Source organism: Sebastes fasciatus, chromosome 7, assembly GCF_043250625.1.
Source record: "Sebastes fasciatus isolate fSebFas1 chromosome 7, fSebFas1.pri, whole genome shotgun sequence".
Taxonomy (NCBI): Eukaryota; Metazoa; Chordata; class Actinopteri; order Perciformes; family Sebastidae; genus Sebastes; species Sebastes fasciatus.
Genome location: NC_133801.1, coordinates 14,243,027 through 14,264,224, shown reverse-complemented (window position 1 = coordinate 14,264,224; position 21,198 = coordinate 14,243,027). Strand labels below are relative to the sequence as shown.

The 21,198-nt window shown below is 39.7% G+C and overlaps 2 protein-coding genes and 1 long non-coding RNA gene across 8 annotated transcripts; 1 reads left to right on the top strand and 2 right to left on the bottom strand.

The window, feature by feature from the left end:
• Positions 1–39: 39 nt before the first annotated feature.
• LOC141771456 (uncharacterized) lies at positions 40–17,327 on the top strand. 3 transcript variants are annotated; one of them, XR_012594722.1, is made up of 4 exons: positions 73–196; positions 2,529–2,609; positions 11,251–15,916; positions 16,022–17,327. It is a non-coding gene; the product is annotated as an uncharacterized LOC141771456 (long non-coding RNA). The 3 variants fall into 3 exon arrangements; XR_012594721.1 differs by having other exon boundaries at positions 40–132; positions 11,251–17,327; XR_012594720.1 differs by having other exon boundaries at positions 11,251–17,327.
• zbtb38 (zinc finger and BTB domain containing 38) lies at positions 1,531–15,330 on the bottom strand. Of its 3 annotated transcripts, none has more exons than XM_074641773.1 (2): positions 15,200–15,330; positions 1,531–8,135 (listed from the first exon to the last, which is right to left on the bottom strand). In XM_074641773.1, the coding sequence occupies exon 2, from the start codon at positions 8,133–8,135 to the stop codon at positions 4,524–4,526; it is 3,612 nt and encodes a 1,203-aa protein (XP_074497874.1). In that variant the 5' UTR covers positions 15,200–15,330; the 3' UTR covers positions 1,531–4,523. The 3 variants fall into 3 exon arrangements, with proteins under 3 accessions (XP_074497874.1, XP_074497872.1, XP_074497873.1); XM_074641771.1 differs by lacking the exon at positions 15,200–15,330 and adding an exon at positions 14,382–14,522; XM_074641772.1 differs by lacking the exon at positions 15,200–15,330 and adding an exon at positions 11,032–11,294.
• On the bottom strand, positions 17,154–19,474 carry fbxo36a (F-box protein 36a). Of its 2 annotated transcripts, none has more exons than XM_074641777.1 (4): positions 19,318–19,474; positions 18,216–18,324; positions 17,861–18,063; positions 17,154–17,678 (listed from the first exon to the last, which is right to left on the bottom strand). In XM_074641777.1, exons 1-4 carry the CDS (start codon positions 19,411–19,413, stop codon positions 17,529–17,531), a joined length of 558 nt encoding a protein of 185 aa, XP_074497878.1. In that variant the 5' UTR covers positions 19,414–19,474; the 3' UTR covers positions 17,154–17,528. The 2 variants fall into 2 exon arrangements, with proteins under 2 accessions (XP_074497878.1, XP_074497879.1); XM_074641778.1 differs by having other exon boundaries at positions 17,861–18,039; positions 19,318–19,473.
• Positions 19,475–21,198: the final 1,724 nt, after the last annotated feature.

Genomic DNA, 21,198 nt, shown 5'->3' with positions numbered 1-21,198 from the left:
TGCAGGCAGAGAGAGCAGAGAGAGCAGAGCAGAGTGGAGGGAGAGTAGAGTAGAGGAGAGGAGAGGAGAGAGACAGCCCCACACTGCCGCGTCACGTCCAGGTCCTGTACACACTGCTGCCTCTAAAACACGGTACGACAAGCTTCCTCAAACAGTCCAGCGCCTTTGCGTTGACTATCACTTCAACCAGGAGCTGGTAGGAGTTGTTTTTAAGGGGGTTTAAAGTCTCTCTCTGTGTCTTATTATGCAACGATGTCAGGGAGAACTTGTGGAGCTAGTTAGCTTAGCTATAGCTAATCTTATCTCACCAGTGCTTCACCCTGCTCTGTGTTTGTGTCACACATTTCAAACTAATTTCTGAGGCACAATATTGCAAAAACAAAACCTCACAAAGCTCTAAAAACATACATTAATCAGAAGAAATGTACAAAAAGTAGATTTAAATGGCCATAAAAGCTGCAGGATATGTCAGTGCATGTCACAAGCCTAAGAGACAATAACAACAACACATAATAGATGTAACTCACACTGCCTTTATTTACTCCTCTACTTTCTTTTTTTTTTACATTTACATTTTTTATTTGTTTGTTTGTTTTATTGACACAACAAACATTAATTACTTCTTTATTGTTTTCTTCCATTTACATGCATGTTCTTTTTAAATATCTTGCTTTATGAAAATGTATGTATATATTTATTATTGGAAATCAATCAACAACAAAAAGTATATTTAAATGACCATAGAAGCTGCAGGATATGTCAGTGCATGTCACAGACCTAAGAGACAACCACAACAACACATAATAGATGTAACTCTGCCTTTTAATTTACTCCTCTACTTGAATTGAATTGGACCCTGCTCTGTGTTTGTGTCACACACTTGTCACCGGGGTGGGAAAGACTTCAAACTAATTTCTGAGGCACAATATTTATTTATTTTTTATTTATTTATTTATTTGCACATATGTAAAACTGCACAAAATCCAGTCAATAAAAAAAACAAAAAAAAACAAGAAATGTGTCAGGAGAGGTCAAGAAGCCACATGCTTATACAAAGGACCTCCCCCCAACCCCAGGAGAGAAAAAAAACAATAACAAAAAAGGAAGAAAGATCTAAACTTACATAATTTTAAAAATACAACAAAAGTTAAACAACAACAAGAAGTACACAAAATGTGCAGAAAAACCTAACCAAACAGTGGAAAACAATCCAATAAAAACAATGAAATGCATACAAAAACAGTAAAGAAGAAAAGAAAATATATTTAAACATATCAAAAGAGAATTAGATATCATTAATTAAATGTGATGAATATTGCAAAAACAAAACCTCACAAAGCTCTACAACATACATTAATCAGAAGAAATGTACAAAAAGTATATTTAAATGGCCATAGAAGCTGCAGGATATGTCAGTGCATGTCACAGCCATAAGAGACAACAACAACAACACATAATAGATGTTACTCTGCCTTTTATTTACTCCTCTACTTCATGTTTTTTTTTTGGGGGGGGGGGGGGGGGGGGGGGTTGTTTTGATTGAGGTTGTGTTTTACCAGTGTTACAGCTTTTGGCAGTATAATTAAGTAGAAAAAAGCTAAGGTGATGTTCACTATTCTCACTTTTATTCTCATTGATTCTCAATTTTATATTTATTAAGGCTGTCAATTGATTGAAATATTTAGTTGCGATAAATCGCATGATTGTCCATAGTTAATCGCGATTAATCGCAAATTAATCAGACATTTTTTATCTGTTCAAACTGTACCCTAAAGGGAGGTTTGAAGTATTTAATACTCTTATCAACATGGGAGTTGTCAAAAATGCTTGCTTTATGCAAATGTATGTATATATTTATTATTGGAAATCAATTCACAACACAAAACAATGACAAATATTGTCCAGAAATCCTCACAGGTACTGCATTTAGCATAAAATATATGCTCAAATCATAACATGGCAAACTGCAGCCCAACAGGCAGCAACAGCTGTCAGTGTGTCAGTGTGCTGACTTGACTTGTCTCCTTGTAAAGGGGAGACTCGTGGGTACCCATAGAACCCATTTTCATTCACATATCTTGAGGTCAGAGGTCAAGGGACCCCTTTGAAAATGGCCATGCCAGTTTTTCCTCGCCAAAATTCAGCGTAAGTTTGGAGCATTATTTATCCTCCTTCGCGCACTCTGCTCTAGCTCCGCTCTAACTAGCTTTGTTTGAGGGCGTGCCAAACTATTTACTAGGCAGGTATTGTGCAAATGTGTTACTTGGTGACATCACCAAGTTACGGAAGAAAAGGCAGGACTTCAAGCAAGGTGTTTCAGGTAGTTCAGGAGCAGTGTTTCTGTGGGGGACTCCTTTTGGAGCGGACTTTGGGCTTTGTAACTTTGCGGACCTTTTACATGCACAAAAACGATAAAACACACTAAAGGAAAGGGAAAAGGCATAATAAGTCTCCTTTAAAATCTTATTCAATATCTCCTTTGAATGAAAACATGACAGACATCCTGTGTCCTCTTCCTCTTTTTCCAGGCCATGCTGCTTCTGGTTGGGTGAAACCACAGGTTTGATCCTCATCGCTGATAGTAGCAGGGAGCCTGAACGGGCAGTCAGGTATGCATTATAACTTTTATAATCTATGTATTATCTCTAGTTAACATGTAGCTCACACTAGTTCACAACACCTATATAATGATTATATCTAATCCATCTTTTAAACTGCACATTATGTCATACAATTCTCTGCTTTCTTTCAAAGTTTTGTGACATTAACTCTATTAATGCAAAAATGTGTTATGTCATCATCAGATCAGGGTTTTTATTTAATGTTGATTTAATAAAGTAATTTAGTTATGGCCATATAAAGCAAATCCTTGTATTCGAAAATCCCTTTATAAATGAGATCAAGAATACCTTTCTGAAGTGTTTTACAACACCAAAAATATGGAACTAATGATCATTATATCAAGTCTATCTTTGATTTGTGTCTTGTGTTTTATTACATATTACCATAAGTACAATAGTAGCTATTGTACAACATAATGTACACGTGTACTTTTCAGCTGTACATTGTGTGATTGCAAGCACATGCTCCTACTACAATATGAAGATTTTACATTAGAGTAACTAATTGTTACGCATCTCAAAGTGCAGTGGCTCCTGATGCCATTATGTTTATGGATGAAAAGTAATTAGGGATGACCCAAATGCTTCGAAGCTTTGACCGTTGCCATGGTAATCAACCTCCAAAACAGTATTTGAATGCTTTTTTATTTTTTTTATTTTTATATATATGTATGTATATCGTATATGTATGTCATAATAATATATAATATATAATATATGTATAAATCCCCAAATAGTTTGGAACGGCCCTAAAAGTAATTGAAAATGCTAATATCAGTAACATTACATGAATTGTTGGTATCAGTACTTTTAATACATAATCATCCTTTTATAAAATGAATGAAAACTGTTGCCTCCATGGCATAATCAGTGTGTTGAGCAGTGCCTTATCGGCTATCTGTTACATCACAAGCCCGGTCTTAGAAAGAAGCAAGGAATTTAGAAACATCTGGAAATTGTGTCTTGAGGCCCGACTCTAGATACAGATGTAGTCTGTGTGGAAGAACGAGGGAATGAACTTCTCAGATGGGCTGCAGGTCCCTGGTGGACCAGGAGGAGCAGATAACCACCATGTGGCTTTATATTTAGGAAATAGTTTTCCTGTGGAACAGGTTTTGTACCTATGTGACCGTTCAAATCCTACTATTTAAAATGTTGCATGACGTTTAGGGTTTCTGTAACTATTCCCTTATCATCGAAGCAAAGAATTAGTAAGTGTTCACTGCTTATCAGTCATTGGTCACTGTGAGTCGATAATCGATAGGAGGACAGGATGTAACTGTTTAGAATATCAACAACATTTATTTAAGTAGTTTTACATGTTTTATACATATTAAACAGACAAAAGTAATAACTTTAATCTCAATGGTTCCATGTGTTAATTAGAAATAAGATATCAGTGGTGCTTATAATTTAATTACCAAAGTATTTAACCAACAGATTAGCATAGTCTAACTATAAAGTGCAACTCACCATGGCCAGTTAACTGAACGTGAGATTCAGAAATGTGACAGTTGTACAATTCATAGTTTTTCCCCCAGACGTTTCACACACACTAGGCAGCTTTCTGTTCTCCAATACATCCTACCGCTGTTCTGAAATTGCTTACAGTCACGTAACTGAGTCTGCCATATACTTTATGCATAGACAACGGATGAAGAAGTCTGTGTCAGAAGGTCCTATATTATCCCAGATATATCTTCTACAAAGGTGAAAAATCGCTCAGTCGTTGAGTTTAGGGGCGGAAGAGATTACAGCCTACACTGATGTAGATCGTCATGTTTAGTGTCCATTCACAACATTTTATTGAGCTCAGCTGCAAACACTCTTTACATTAAAGCAGTGGCTTGAAGTCATTCACTTTCTCTTTTGCCGATTGATGTCCACAGTCCTCAAAGATCTTTAAAAAAACGGCTCCTCTTTGCACGTCCATTTCTCTGGCTTGTGTATAGATATGTAGGCTCCTCCTTTAGTTTCAGAGTCATTTCTCCTAAAGAGTTTACAGGACTTCTCAAGATCATTGTGACCGGTTGTTCTGCTGCTATCGATGTCTCTGTCGCAGGCTTGCTTTTTTGAGATCAGATGCATAGCATGCTGTGCGTTGATCCTTTTTTTCGCCATTTTATGTTTCACCTTTGAGGGCGTCAGGGAAAATAGTGGGTCATTACGGGGCGATAACGGACTTTTAATGTCTTGGTAGGTAGTCAAAGACATAAAGTCAGTTGTATCCTCAACTTTAGGCTTAATTTTATCAATGGAAAGATGTCCTTCTTCTACCCTTTCACTTTTTATGTCACCTAGATTGTCGCTGTCTTCTGTTTTGATGGTGTCTTGTTTATTGTCGTCCCCCAGGTGTGCAGAGTATTTAGAGCATGGTGTGAAGCTGTCAGAATTATATCCCTCCTCGTTTGTCTCCTGGTGTTTTTTCTCGTGGCTTTTCTTGGTGGCGAGGTAGAGGAAACGCTGGGGACAGAAGGAGCAGCGGTACCTCTTCTCTGGGTTGGGGCTCCGCGGTGTGTTATCAAAGCAGGAGCCGTTCTCCATACAGCTGTTGCAGATGTAATCACCACCGGCTGGCGCCTCACCGGGGGGACCTTGTTTACCGCAAGTCCGGCAGAAACACGGGTGGGAGCCGATAACATGAGCTCTCAGACCAGTCTCTGTGATAAAAGAGCTGTCACAGATGTCACAGCTGTAGGTGGCCCTCGGGCTGGAGTTCCGGCTGAGGCTACGTTTCACCTCTCCTCCACCACCACCTCCACCTGACACGCTCTCTTCTGTCAGCCAGATACTTTTATCAAGGTGGGCCTCACTGGGAGTAGTTCTATCTACAGGTGTTTCAGGATAACCGTGAAACAAAGCCTTCCCGTGCTTGAATCTCAACTTCTTCCTTTTCTTTTTAGCTTTGTAGGAATAGTAGGGACGCCAGAGCATATCAGCGGTGTCACAGTCATTGGGATCGTCGCCGATCTCTCGCTCTGTGGCTGAAGCGCCTTCTGCTCTCAGGCGGAGCCTCGGGCTCTCTGAGTCCTCCCGTGTTGGAGGACACTGACTCGGGCTCCCCTCCTCCTCACTCAGCTCTCTGATTCTTCTTTTCTTTCTGGGGAAGAGCTTAGACCCTTTGAATCGGCGACGAATAATGGCTTCATTGCCTATTTTCACTGTTATCTGACAGAGCGGCATGGACGCGCCGCCCGCAGATGGGCCCGGGCATGCAGGTTTGGCAATATATGTTTCTGTCTTTGCCACCACCCTTTTATCACGCGCCAGATTCTCAGTGCTTGATTGAAGTATCTCCTTGGTCATATCCTCAACTCTTTTTGCAGAAGCTGATAGCTCACCTAACTTTTTAACAGCATTCAAAGAGTTTAAGAATGGCACATTATGACGCTCTGAGTTACTTTGTACTCGAGGATCATCTTTGTAACCTGCTGCAGGAGACTCAGGCTGCAAAGAGAAGGTGCTGTCGTAGTCAGTGAAGGGTGAACCTCTATTCTCAGCCTCCTTTCTCTGAATTTCCAAATCACTGTTCAGACTTTGGTCGACATCTTGGTCACACGGCTTGCCAAAGCTGACGCGAGGCATGATGGGTGCCACCATCTTTGTCGTTGCCATGAACGTCAGAGGGAATGAAACGGCATCAGGGTGGCTGATGAGACCGTTCTCTTCAAACGGTGGGATCAGAGAGTTGCTCTCTGTTTGGGCTTCGTCACCTCGTTCAACACTCTCTGAATATGTCTCACTGTACGTCTTGTATCGTCTCTTTCTAAACTTCATAGGTAGAAGCCTGTAGAGTTTGATCGGATAAACGCTGGCTTTCAGACCACCGTTGGCAGATTTTTTCTTAACGGCCATATTGGGATCGATGCCGTGAAAAGACTTCTGATGGTTCTTTAAGATGTAATATGTCATGAATGTCTCCAGGCAGAAAATACACTGGTAGCGGCGTTCACCTGTGTGCCAGATTTCATGCTTGGTGCGGTACTCTGCCAATGCAAACACTTTATTACAGTAATGACAGGGATATGCCCTCTGCCAGGAATGCACGTTCTCGTGGCGCTTCAGACTGGATATGGTGACGTAGACGCGTTTACACACACTGCAGTTGTATCTCCTCTGCCTCACTGCCTTCTGCATCACTTCCTGTGGAGGCTCTGATTGGTCCACTACTTGAAGGGGCTCCGGGGTGTTAGGGGCGGAGAGGTCAGCAGGAGGAAGCTGTGTCACGATGCTCTCCGTGTCATCTGAATGAAGTTCCATCTCTTTAGTTGATGTGTCAGTTGCATCCATTTTAGGCAGGCCTCTTAAGGCTTTGGTACAGACCTGCTCGTGGTTGCGCAGCCGTTTGAGGTGTATGAACTTCCTGCAGCAAAACTTGCAAAACAAATGACTGACAAAACGCTTTTTATGCACCTCTGTGTGAATGGCGAGGAGAGCCTTGTTTGTGAATATCTCCGGACAGTGGTCACATCCATAGATTGAGATGCTGTCCTCTGGGTGAGGGGAAAGGGCTGGCGGACCTAACTCAGATTGAACATTGTCAGCGGCTACAGGTAGCCCTGGGCCTGTACTTTTTTCTGTTTCTGTCTCTGAAAAAAGCGGTGGTGGTGTCATGGCTGTCACAGGTGCTGCAGAAACACCATCAGCTAATGTGGGGGTGACTGTGTTTAGTTTATCTGTTTGTGGTTGAGCTGGCGCTGGGAGTATACTTCGACACAAAGTGCCTCTCAGCCTGTGGCGCTTTTTCAGCGGGCCCGTGTTCCTGTAAATAAGTGTCTTTGGCTGAGTTATTGCTGGCTTCTTGTTGTCCCACTGACTGCTGTCTTTGCCATCAGTAGATTTGCTCACCGCATACGAATGCTCTGAGAGGGCTTGGGTTGTCTCGTTGTTCCTGTTGAGGCAGGAGGTTGTGGGGCAGCTTGACGGGAGCTGTCCCTCATCTGGCGACTGCCTCTCCCTGTTGGTTTGAACCAGAGGGGTGAACAGATTGTTCCCAGGACACACTTCAGTGATAGAGAAGGCGTTGGTGATGCGTGGCCCTCTGTCAACGTCCTCAAGCCTGGCAGCTTCCGTCTTTGCTTTTTTTGACAACACTGTGCTGGAGTCTGTGGATTTACCACATCCATCCTGCCTCTCTTGTTCGGCAAGCTTCTCTAAAAAAGGAATTCCAAGTCTTTTCCCAGCTGCCACCAGCCCCCTCGTGTCCTCCGCACTAGGCGCTGTCACTTTAGAGGAGTAGATAAAGTTGAGGATGCTGGCGAAGACCTCAGACTTCAGGTCCATCAGCTCCAGCACCTGGCCGGAGCTCCATGTCTCGGGAGTCGTCAGAGCGTTCCTGAAGTACCCGCTGCAGGCCGCCAGGATGTTCTTATGGGCCCGAAACTTAACGTCCTCCACCACGATGGTGACATCACAGAAGAGGCCTTGTGAGCGCTGCTCGTTGAGCCTGCTGAGCACAGTGTGAGGGTGAGCGCTGTCCATCAGGTTGTGAGTGCACGGGGACACCACAGTCATCTAAAAGAGAGAAGAAGAAATAATTACATCAGATTGAAACAAAATGGTGGATCTGACTGTTTTGATATAGTTAAAGAGATGTGTGTGCATTTTGTATTTGTAATATTTGAGCTATTCTAGTGTTTGAACACTAGATGGCAGTAATGTCCTGACAGATGAGCAACTGTCTGGTCAACATCATCCTGATCTCCATCCTGCTTCTTTAAAAAGAAATGAAGTTTAAACATTAATGAATGGGTCACAGATTGAGTTTAAGACTGTCCTATTGAACTATGGGGTTAGCAAAAGAGGATCTATTGTAAATAGCGGGTGCTTTTATTGAACTGATTAAGGATTGTTGCACTCGAAAACACCCCGGTGGGAGTGTGTCATGATGCAGCTACTTAGAAATAGTTCATGAAATAACTTTTAGTCAAATGACATGACCGGATATGAGTCAAAAAATGTTGCCACTGATGATTCAAAAAGTCTTGGATATAGTGACCGAATGCATAACTATTAGGGCTGGAAAATATATCAATATTATATCGATATTGTGATATAGACTAGAAATCGTCTTAGATTTTGGATATCGTAATATAGCATAAGTTTACAGTAAGATTATGTCATTTTCTGAACTTACCAGACTGCTTTAGCTGTTCTATTGTTTGTCTTTACCCTTTTAGTCATTATATTTCACATTACTGATGATTATTTATCAAAAATCTCATTGTGTCAATATTTTGTAAAAGCACCAGTAGTCAAGTCTACAATATCTTCACAATATCGATATCGAGGTATTTGATTTTCTTCATATCGCTCAGCCCTACTTCCTATATGCGACTACTTTTTGTCTGCTTAATAATTTCCTTTCTGTTTCATTACTGACTTGGTTTTTCATACATGGAATATTCTTGTCATGAACAACCCACGTTGATGATGCACTAATCCCAGAACATAGTCACGAAAAGATGAGAGAAGCTACCCTAAATGAAATGGACGCCTGGGCCTCCGCCTGGTAAAATACGCCGTGACTCCCTCAGTCATAGAGGGGTTTTTTGTTTGTCATTATTGCTTAGAATAATTCAATTTGGTTGGTAATCCATTCACTGTGCTACCACAGCTCTGTACTAAGTCTGGTTCAGTTGTCATGACAGTGTTATTCTTCTCAAGGCGCAGGTTAATATGAAAATGACATGCAGACAGCTGATGACTCATATGCTCCCCTCCTCAGCTGTCTGTCAGTCGGCAGTGGAGCCATCCTTTCACTTGTCAACTCTAACAACTACAGGGAACAGTTAATTAATGCCTCATGAGGGGAATGGCAGCCATTGATAGAATGTAATGTAGCACAGAAGCACAATAATCACCGCTATGAAAAACATTAACAGCCTTTGGCCTATTCAACGTAGCTGACTTGCTAATAATATTGTACTACATACTATATCTTAATAGTTATTACACACACTGCACAGATTTCTGATCAGACAGTGTTATTGTCAAAGCAGCATTTGTGGATTAGTTTGATTTTGATGGTAAACTAAATGAACTCTTAGAGGAAGTTAAAGTTCATTCGTTCTCACTTTGGAAAGGGGATGTTTCACCCAGCATGTTGATCTAACTGACTCATTACAGAGTCAGTGTGAGTCTATACTGAGTCATTTAGCATGTCTCATGTTAGCATGCTGATTGCATCAGCTAAGACACTGAATTACTTATTTGTGAGAAATTTATGAGCACATCTCTGGTAAAAATCCTTTGTGGAGAAACTCAGTTTTACAGATTGGTCAATTAAATCAACTAACTGATTAGTCAACAAAATCGTATGAGTGTTAATTGACTATTCAGTTATTATTTTTATATAGCGTCAAATCATAACAGAAGTTATCTCGAGACGTTATCTCGAGACTAAGAATTTCTTTGGTCAAGGTCAGCCCTACCGTGAAGATAATCGATTTATATTAAATTAACAGGCAGTTTGATTTGATATCTATTTTTGTTTCATGTTTTGCTATTTTTTGGAAATTAGTTGATTTTTTTTTATTTTAATTTGCAGTATTTTTTGTTTACTTCAAAGGGGTTTAGGTAATTCATCAGTGATGTCACTTTAAGTTGTTTTTTTTCATTCATTTCCAATTTCGTGTCCGTGCAACAAATACAATATGGCCGCCGTTAAAGCCTCTCAGACTGCTGAAAACACAACCAGCCTCCTGCCTTCTTTCTCAGACAGGCCTCTGTTGTCATGGCAACATGCTATGGCGCAGCACTTATTGGGATTCAGCCGGATGGCGAGTGACTGTATTAGCTGTCCGGTTATTCGGCCCCTTCTCTCTCCCACAAACATCCTGCCCTATCTGAGAACCTGCAACACGCAGCAGTCCACAGAGCAATCGAGGTTTGCCTTTGTCTCCGCTTGAATGTACTTTGTGTATGTGTATTGGTCTGTGTGTCTTTGTCTGCAGCAGAAATGCTACCCGAAGGACTTTCTCATCTGATAACAGCAAGTGATGTGCCACTGCTTTTGTACTCTCAGTTTGTTCTGTTTACAGTTTCATATTTTCTTCTGGGTTGCTATTTTACTTCACCACTTTCATTTTCAACAATTTATACCAATTGTTGTGGTTTATTGCCGCCACATGCTGAGCGGAAATTTAGAAAATTGTCATCAGTGCGTATTGTTTTGCCACACCCAACCTTTACTTTACCTTCAAAGCTCATTTGATATTATTTTTTTTACATCTCAGCCTGTAAAATAAAAATCCCCACATACCAAACCACAAACCAAGTATAGCACACAGACACAGTCTTGTCAAACAAAGAGCGAAAAGTCAAAGCAAAAGCCACTTCACGCATCTCTGCAAAGCGTACTTCCGCAAAAAAACAGGTTATGAATTGAGGGAAACCATGCAAAACATACCTTAGTAAATGAGAGAGAATGATGCAGCGCGAACAGGAAACAGTGTCATGCAGTATCTCTTTTCTACAGCCCTCAATATACCCAACTATACATGAAAAACTGTTTCGCGAGAGCAAGGCGAAAGTAGTTTTTTCTATGATGGTCGCTGAACAGTGGTGTTGTCAGAAGCAGAGCTTTTTTCTGACGTCTTTCTTCCTCTCCCTCCCTCTCTGTGTGCAGATGACTCCAGCTCCAACGTCCTTCGCATCTATCCATGCAGCCCAGGTCCTGGGCTAGATCTGCCCTGCCCTCCTCTCACTGTCCTGCTACAGCTATAGGAAAAACTCACAGTTTATAGAGCATGTAGCTAAGCCAGAGTATGGGTCTGCCTTTGTGCTAGCTGGGCGACTGAAGCGTTCGTTCTGGAGCCACTGAGCAGGAAGCGGCAACTTTTATTAAGCATGGCAGAGGGCTGTAGGGAGAGCGGAGAGATGCTGGGTGCTACATCACACACCAGCTCTGTGCTCGATGCTACAGCCAGAGGAAACGCTCAGCTGCATTGCTGGTAGCAGCATAGAGCGAGAGGTACTCTGCTGTACAGCAAACGCCGTATGCAGCACCACACCAGCTAGATCCCGATGCATTGACGTTGACCAAAAGGAAAAATTTCTTTTGCATGAAACGAGACTATCTGTAGCCCCCACAGAAACAACATGTACCTTGAATGCATAACGCTGCACCATCTGTTTCATGCGTGTGCACACACACACTCTGTCTGTGCAGCAGCATATTACACCAAAGCCTCTCGTCTGTGCTTACGCAGCCACCGTGGTTAGGTAATGCAGAACCCGAGAAAGGATGGCAGTGACTACTGTCCTATTTTGCACCACAGCAGTCACAGGACAGATGTTCATCGATGCTTTTTCTCACAATCGCAGCGAGCGTGCAAAGTGAAAGCAAGGCTGAGGGGGAAAAAGAGAGTCCTGCTATCAGCAGGGGCTCTCGGTGTACCTATATAGAGGCTGCTGATTGATGCAAAAGCAGCAGATGCGTCAGCACTGCAGACGAGGGGGAGGGGAGGAAGCTGAACCCGACGTGGCACTGTGAGCCTCTCGCTAGCCTCTGAGGACGGAAGCAGCTCTTTAATTTGCACAACTGAGTGTAGTCATATGACGGTGTGGGTCTTCTCCTCGTGCTGGCTGTGAGACTGCTTTTGAACCAGTTTGAACGCCTTGTTGACTTCAAAAGACAAAGTAGCAGGTGCCATATCATTATGCATGTACTCACTCAGTGCCTTAAAGGAAGGAAACGTGCTATTCATGGAGCGTTTGTGGTTTAGCCTCTTAAATTACACTCAGTGATCACCCTCAATCTACGCTGCTATATTGTCTTGTTCCCTTTTCGGAGTTCGATCATGTTGGTTTCATAAATACACAATTAACCACAGGCTCAGTCTTCCATTTATGCTGCTGACCTGCTTCCTTGAAGACCCTTACATTAGCCTGGGGAGCAACCCGGGTACCAGTTTGTTAGGCAGTTAACCATAAGACTTTAGCCACACTGGGCAATGTTGGTGTGACAACCAAAAACAAAAAAAGAGATCACAATCCAAGTGATGAGGCAAAAGTAGCCTCAGTGCATACTCTCTTCAACTGGAGACATAAAATCAAAATTTGGGAAACTAAGGGGGGAGGCTGGCTGCAAACACCACAGCTGACTATGATTTAAAGAGGCCGCTGTCAGGCAAAAGTATCTACTTAATAGAACTCTAGTTCTCAAATTCACAGCAAAGACACACATTAGAATAAGTCAAAATGAGGAATAAGACCATAAATACGCGTGAACAAAGAATATTGTCATATTTAAAGTTATTTGGGGTTTTCTCTGAGCCAGGCCAGGAAGATCAGTGGCATTTTCCATGTTTTTAGTAGAAGGGAATGCAGGTTTTAATGGCTGGCAGACTAATAATCCGAAACAATTGGTACTTTGTGCGATCCAGTTCACCTCACAGTCTTCCTTTTGTCCTTCTAACATAAAACAACCCCTAACTTGTATGTACAGTATATACCGTAGATCTTATTAAAGGAACAGTTTGTAGCATTTCAGGAGATTTATTAGCAGAAATGGAATATAATATTCATAACTATGTTTTCATTAGTGTATAATCACCTGAAACTAAGAGTTGTGTTTTCGTTAGCTTAGACATGAGCCCTTCATATCTACATAGGGAGCGGGTCCTCTTCACAGAGTCCACCATGTTGCTCTGCCATATTTTTACAGTAGCACAGAATGAACAAACCAAACGCTGGCATTGCAGAGTGCAAAATCGTGGCGCCGCCAGCGTTATTATGGTAAAGATGGCCTGAGCGAGGAGAACAGCTTTACCACGGTTTTGCACTCGGCAGCTCACGTTACCGCAGTCTTGGAAAGGGAGGAGTGAGCAGTTGTAATCTGCAACAACACCACTAGATGCCGCCAAATCCTACACATTGTACCTTTAATGCATGTAGGCTGAAATGCATCTGTGTTAAACCAATAAATTAAATGCTTTTTAATAACTTGTATCTCCAAAACACAGTGGACCCTTTTAACCATTGTATTTTTAGCATCCATAATCCATAATCTATCTTCATATAATCTTGCAAATGTGCTTTCCAGTTTACAGGATTGGGAACCATTATTTATGTTAATTAAAGGACTGTTCCTTTTCATAAATTCACATTCAAAGTAGAGCTCAAGCTAAATTGGAATCAAAATGATAAATAATTCACTGCCTTAACTTAAAGGTGCCTCGTGTAGGATTTGGCGGCATCTAGTGTCAAGGTTGTAGATTGCAACGAACCGTAACTTTTTCCGTGTGTCAAGCGTGTAGGAGAACTACGGTGGCCGACTCGAAAACGTAAAAACGTGCATGGCACTATCTAGAGTCTGTTTGGTTTGTAGAAACGTGGCGGCGAGCTCCGTGACGAGGACCCGCTTGATGTGTAGATATAAACAGTTAAAAGGCTCCTTTTCTGGTGATTATACACTAAAGAAAACATAGATACCTCTAAATGGTACACACTGTTCCTTTAAAGCGCGTAGACATCATACTCTGTATAGTGGGTCATATGATATGTCACTCACACTTGTTATCACAGCTAGTATGTGTTAAAAACCACAGGACCGAATATACAGGCCTCTGATGCGCAGTAAGCTCAGCTGCGGCCTGTAGAGACGACGATCAGCAGGGAGGCACAGTCCGCCCTATGAGGCTGAGTAGGCCTCATCCTCATTCTCAAAGCATTCACACTCTTAGCATAGACAGACACTCATCCCTGGTAGCACTTATGTTACTGCCGTAACCCGCACTCACACTCTGAGTTGCCTACCAAAATGTCTCTGTGCGGAAGGTCTCTGCCACTGTGGAAGCCTCTCTGGTGTTTGTTTAGGAGGAGGAAAAGGACAGTGACAACCCGGCTCCCGTTCTCCCTTTGGCCTAGATCAGGCCTCCATCATCTTCCCTCTTCACTGCTGTCTGGAAGTGGACTGTGGTTCTGGCAGAGGTCCCCTGTTCCTGCTGTGTACAGTTGTCTTCTGGACTGGAGGCTGCTGCGTCACTCCCGCTGCATCACTGACCCACAAAGAGGAGCTGTGAAGGAGGGGTGGCGTGGTGAATGTGTGGAGGCAAGGGATAAGCAGGAAACAACCCGGCACCGCTTCACACTGCTCCAGCACACAAATGGATGAGGCTTCCGCTCTGCCTCGGTTTGGGGCCTAGTTTATGCTGTGGTATTCAGGAAGTGGGTCTGGGAGACAGATCCTTTATTGTTACGTAATGAATATTTTTCCTCCTAGACCAGACTCAGCTGAGAAGGCGGTATCCAGTGTTCAGTGGCTAATAATAGGCCATAGTAGCGACCAGTCAAGGCTGTATGCGGTTATGTCAGATCATTCCAACACCCAGCTATCATTTGGATGGAAGAGTATTTAATATTGAGAGGAGCTTTATCATTAATGGAAAATAACGTGCTGGAAAGCAACACATTGTTCTCGTCCCTTAACGCACGGCAACGGAATGACTTTTTGTGACAATAAGAAATGACATTGTCTTTTAGTATGTAGCTGTTTTGCTAAGATTTATTGTACCATATGTTGCCCCTGATCCACTAAGGTACCTGTTAGAAACAGAAAAAAAAGCAGTGCATACCTTTGTCTTAGGTTACTGTAGCTTGCTTGTACGGGTTTTCAGGTGAGGTGGGACCGGTGTGGTAGATGCCCCTACGGACGTATTTGTTAGAGGTTTCAATCCAGAAAAAGTGTGTTGTGGTCTTTAGGCCTGGATATGGTAACCAGAATTACAGCACTTGTTTTGCACACGTTACCCAAGGGTTTATTTGCTTGATCCTCCTCCTTCCATCATCTGACTCTAGTTTCCATTGCCATGTTGCTCCCTCTGCTGGCTGCACCAGTGAACACAGCACAGAGACCATAATGCAAACCCAGGTGGGCTGTGAGCAGAGACAGCATTGAACTGAGGGCCTTCAGCAGAGGGCGCACGAACAGTTCTCTGGCAAGTGTAAAGAGGAAGTTTATGTTGAAATTGACCTTGATATGATATCAGCAGGACTCCAGTTGCATAAGTGTTTTTGTTGTTGTTGTTGTTACAATAAGCCTTTTGAGATCATCATACAGCTTAACTTTCCTTTAAATATCTTATTAATTACATTGAGAAGAAGATCACAATCCAAGTGATGTTTTCACACCTCCACCACCACTGTGTGGAGGTGGAGGTGTGAAATGCATTGTGGGTGATGTAGGACAGAGAGAAACTGTGAAGTACCTAAAGTTTGTTTGGAGTTTTTGGTTTTCTTTCATAGATTCACCTATCTGTTTCTGTTTCTGTTTCGTCGTTTCCTCTTTCTGAGTCCATGTTTTTTTAGTTAAAATGAAGCGACATCTCATGACGAACCCTGCAACTAACAATCATTTCTTTACAAATTAACATGCCAGTTATTTCCTCAAATAATAGATTAACTAGTTTGTCTATAGAACATCAGAAAAGAGATCAATGGGATGTCTTCAGATGTCTTGTTTTGTCCAAAACCCAATCTCTCAGAAGAAAAAGAAAAAATATTCACATGTGAGAAGCTGAAAGCAGAACATTTTGTCAGTTTGTCAGTTTTGCAATAATTAATGTTGTTGTTGTTGTTTGACCAAAGATTTATTTAATTTGAATGATTTTTAGAGACATTTAGAGGTCGAAACATCAAGTGAAAGTAACATTTTCTGTAACCGATCCAGAAACTGCTTTTCATTTACTGTTAAGCTTGCGTCACAATTCATTTGACCCATATTGGATTATGCTGATATATGTACCTGATTATATGTACATCAGGCGGCATCCAAAACTGATCTTCTAACTGTAGCTCCCAATATAGTTTATAATAGACTATGCAGATTTGTTCTTGGCTGTCATTTCATAACCCATCATTGTACAATGTACGAAACTCTTAATTTGCCCCTCAGCGACATTGGCTACAGTTTATTTTTGAATAATAATAATTTTTGTATACATTTCAATTACCCTCACTACGTAAAACATCTTATGGTACCTTCTCCTTTAATGATCAATTGAGACACTCTAAACGGCTCTTGTTTTCTGTTCCTACAGTCTCTTAAGTCAATCGCTAAGAAAGCCTTTAAAGTTCCTTCTAATTGGAATAACCTCCCTGTGAATATTCAATCCATATCATCTTTTCAGTTGTTCAAAAATGCCGTCTTTTTATTATAGGATCAGTTGGACATGTCCATAATAACCCTTCTATAATTATGTTTTATATATAACTTTATTACTTAATGCTATCACTGGCCTTAATCATTTTTAAATGAATGATCCATTTTTATGCTCTGCTTGGAGTATGAACTCCTGTTTTTGTATGTCTTATTTCATTTTTGTTTGTTTTCGTCATATTTGTATTGTCTCATTATGTTGTTATTTTTGTTTTTTGTTAAATGTTTTGTCTAAATTGTGCTTATATTGTATTATTGTCATTGAGGACCCCCTTGAAAACGAGATGGCACATCTCAAGGCGTTATTCCTAATACAGAACTTCCCTCATGTTTTATCAGTGCAATATTTAAGAAACATGATGGGACACTGCTGTATTACACAGTATGCTACTTTTAATTTACCAGTAATATTACACAATTAAACTCTTTGCAACATACATAACTTGCAAGTAAAGGCATCTATCCATCCATTGAATACTGGTGGTAACTGTTGTCATCCAAAGTTTAATAAGAAAGTAGCAGCACATTAAAATACTGATTTCTTTTGAAGAATATTTGGCACTTTTAAACTAATGGAATAAACATTTTTGTAGAGGACACATCTCAACAGTAAATTTAAACTAAACCTCACTGAAAACACTGGCTCTTTTTTCCACAAAGTACAAAATGAATACTGACTATCCATCCACTGTGATAACATTTGTAATGCAGTTGTTTCAGAACAGTAATTTAACTGTTCAGTTGCTTCACTGCTGCTCCTTACTGCCACTGATGTGGAAAAGGGCAAAATACATTCTCCTCCAGCCCATGGCATTTCCTACGCCCTCCAGGTCACCGGTAAACTCAACACAGCGATTCCTCACAATCTGCTCCCAAAACTTCTCAGAGTTGCAGAGCTGGTATAGTCCGATCAGAGCACAAGATAACAAAACACAATGCAGATTTACAGGTGTGGTTATCAGTGTACAAATATGTATGATCAACAGAGAGGGAGAGCAAAATGGAAAATAACGCACTATTTCTATATCATCTAATTTAGACCCTACTGTACTATTGTATCATTTTAAGAGGCTCTCACCTTTCTGAATCTCTGTGAAACCTGTGCCAGTATTGACATATCTTTCAGCCCTAGGTAGGACAGGATTTGGAGCAATGAGTCATCAGGCAAGCGCTCCAGGTAATCAAACTTTCCTTGACAAAGTGATCTTGTGTAATCCAGGATCTTCTTCCCAAAAACAAGACCAACTTGTCCTATAGCTGAGGGGGGTGGAAAGCAGTAGCCTGGACATCACATTCTCATTTCCATTAAAGCCCAGACAAACTACTGTAACACTTTCAAATAAAAATAACAAGTGAAAGAGATTGTGAAGAGATGTCAGTATCACAGACATAATGCCAGTGTTTACGTTTCTATTCTGATGAAGAAGCCTTACTCTGTGACATTTGCGGATGTAGGAAATCATGATGGGATGTCTTCACCTCTTCGGGTGAAGCACCCCGGTTTTCATGTCGCAAAGAAATCCTCCATGATCTCCATATTACCTAAAGTTAGAAAGAAATAAACAGTGAGGGCACAGTGAAGATATGACTTAAATCCAGAAGAACCTTAAGGTGCATGTGAATCCAAAATACAATAATAATATCTAATAACAATTGACCTGAGCTATAAGATAAGATAAGATGAACCTTTATTAATCCCCGGGGGGAAATTCAGGTGTCAAAGCAGCAAAGCGCAGATACAGAGGTACAGGTGTACAAAAAGATCATAAAACAATAAATAGAAATACAGAATATACATAGTGAATGAACATAGTGAATGGGCATAGCATGTACTGTCCGTCAATAAAAAAATGTAGTGTACAATAAATAGATGTAATAAGTGCAGTCTATAAAATGGTATATGGGATGTAGTGTAAAGTAAGTTTAAAATGCACCAGTGGTTAGAAGAGGTGGTTGCAGATAGATGCAGATAGTCCAGATAGTGCATGTTTTAAGTTAAAGGTAGTGTAGGTAGTGCAGATAGTGCATGTTTTAAGTTAAAGGTAGTGCAGATAGTGCATGTTTTAAGTTTAAGGTAGTGCAGATAGTGCATGTTTTAAGTTTAAGGTAGTGCAGATAGTGCATGTTTTAAGTTTAAGGTAGTGTAGGTAGTGCAGATAGTCTTGATAGTCCAGATGTGCAGTTTTCATGTGGGGGTCAGCCTTGGTTGTGGAGCCTGATGGCTACCAGCAAGAAGAATTGACCCAGGCGCTTTGTGTTGTGCCGAGGGGGGATGAGTCTGTGGCTGAAGGTGCTCTGCATCAATTCACTGTTGACCTTATCACTCAATTCAACTTGAGAAGACTTTTTTTCAACTTGCCAAAAAGTAGTCTACCAAGTATAAAATAGTAGCCCAGCAAGCTATTATTAAAGCTAAGCTAGCTAGCTAACTTAAATTAAGCTAGCCTCAGTTACAACAGTGGTTTTATATCAACTCAAAGTTATACTTTTAAAGGCTCTGCTTTTATAAATAGAAATGTTGTACAAATACTCAACCTCTTTTTTGGTGATAAGGAGTTGGAAGAAGTCTTTAGAAGGAGGGGGACCCTGCCCACTGATCTGAAAGAGATCCTCCCCAAGCAAAGACGCCATTCTGGACGCAGGACTGTAACCATGACAACTGTAACAAAGCAACTGAAGTCACATTTTTATTAACGTCACATACATACATACATATACATACATATATATATACATACATACATATATACATATATATAGATACATACATACATACATATACATACATACATATATATACATATACATACATATATATAGATATATACATATCTATATACATACATACATATATACATATATATAGATACATACGTACATACATATATACATATATAGATACATACATACACATATATACATATATAGATACATACATATACATACATACATATATATACATATATACATATACATACATACATATATATACATATATATAGATACATACATACATATATATACATATATATAGATATATACATATCTATATACATACATACATATATACATATACATACATATATATAGATACATACATATATATACATATATAGATACATACATATATATATATACATACATATATATATATATACATACATATATATAGATATATACATATATATATACATACATATATACATATACATATATACATACATACATACATACATATATATAGATACATATATAGATACATACATACATATATATAGATATATACATATATATATACATACATATATATAGATACATACATATATAGATACATACATATACATATATATACATACATATATATACATACATATATATATACACATACATACATTTAAATATATATATGTATATATATATATTCTGGGGGTATCGTTCCTATGCAGAGGGTAGTTTAGTTTATTTATTGACTACACTGAGGGCGTTTTATATTTTAATAATTTATTTATTTAAGTAACATTATTTATTAACGGCAAAACATTACATTGATGTGAGGTGATGAAAAAAGACATAATGTTGGATATAATTTTTTTTTTTTTAGAGATATAACTGTTTAATGGAGGGGGGGCACGTATATATATATTTATGTATACATATATATATATATATATATGTATACATATGTACAGTATATATATATATGTATTCTGGGGGTATCGTTCCTATGCAGAGGGTAATTTAGTTTATTTATTGACTACACTGAGGGCGTTTTATAGGCTTCAGATAAGCCCAGTGGGTTTGTGGCCTCTTCCTGCACTGTATATTATTCATTTATTTTTTTTATGTTGTATAGTCTTAAATTGTGCAAAACAAATAAACAATAAACAAACAATTATTGGCTGTGTGTAGGGACTTCTGAAGCAGCATCATTTTGAGAATAAAAATTTAAAAACATTATAAAAGAACGGTTAACTGAGTAAATAAAACTGTTTAAAAATCAAAAATAGATGTTTAGGGCTTTATTTTAGATGCCTGCTAACATTTTTCTGTGGTAGAGGGGACTTACATGACCTCTCTATTTTTGTATATATTTACTCTATTGTTATTGTTATTATATATATCTTGTCCTAATTGTTTGTTATCGCTATTATGTAGTCATATTATTTCTTTATATTAATCTTGTCTCTAAGTAGAGGCTTCAGATAAGCCCAGTGGGTTTTTTGCCTCTTCCTGCACATTATTATTCATTTATTTTTTTTGTTATGTTGTATAGTCTTAAATTGTGCAAAACTGCACTGTATATTATTCTTTTTTTTTTGTTATGTTGTATAGTCTTAAATTGTGCAAAACTGCACTGTATATTATTTATTTATTTTTATTTTTTCACTATTATGTAGTCATATTATTTCTTTATAT

Coding starts and splice junctions, on each gene's coding strand:
- fbxo36a (XM_074641777.1), bottom strand. CDS start 19,413: ATGGCGTCTTTGCTTGGGGAGGATCTCTTTCAGATCAGTGGGCAGGGT. Junction 18,064..18,215: donor ACATCCGCAAATGTCACAGA/GTAAGGCTTCTT, acceptor TGTGATGTCCAG/GCTACTGCTTTCCACCCCCC. Junction 17,679..17,860: donor TTTCACAGAGATTCAGAAAG/GTGAGAGCCTCT, acceptor GGACTATACCAG/CTCTGCAACTCTGAGAAGTT.
- zbtb38 (XM_074641773.1), bottom strand. CDS start 8,135: ATGACTGTGGTGTCCCCGTGCACTCACAACCTGATGGACAGCGCTCAC.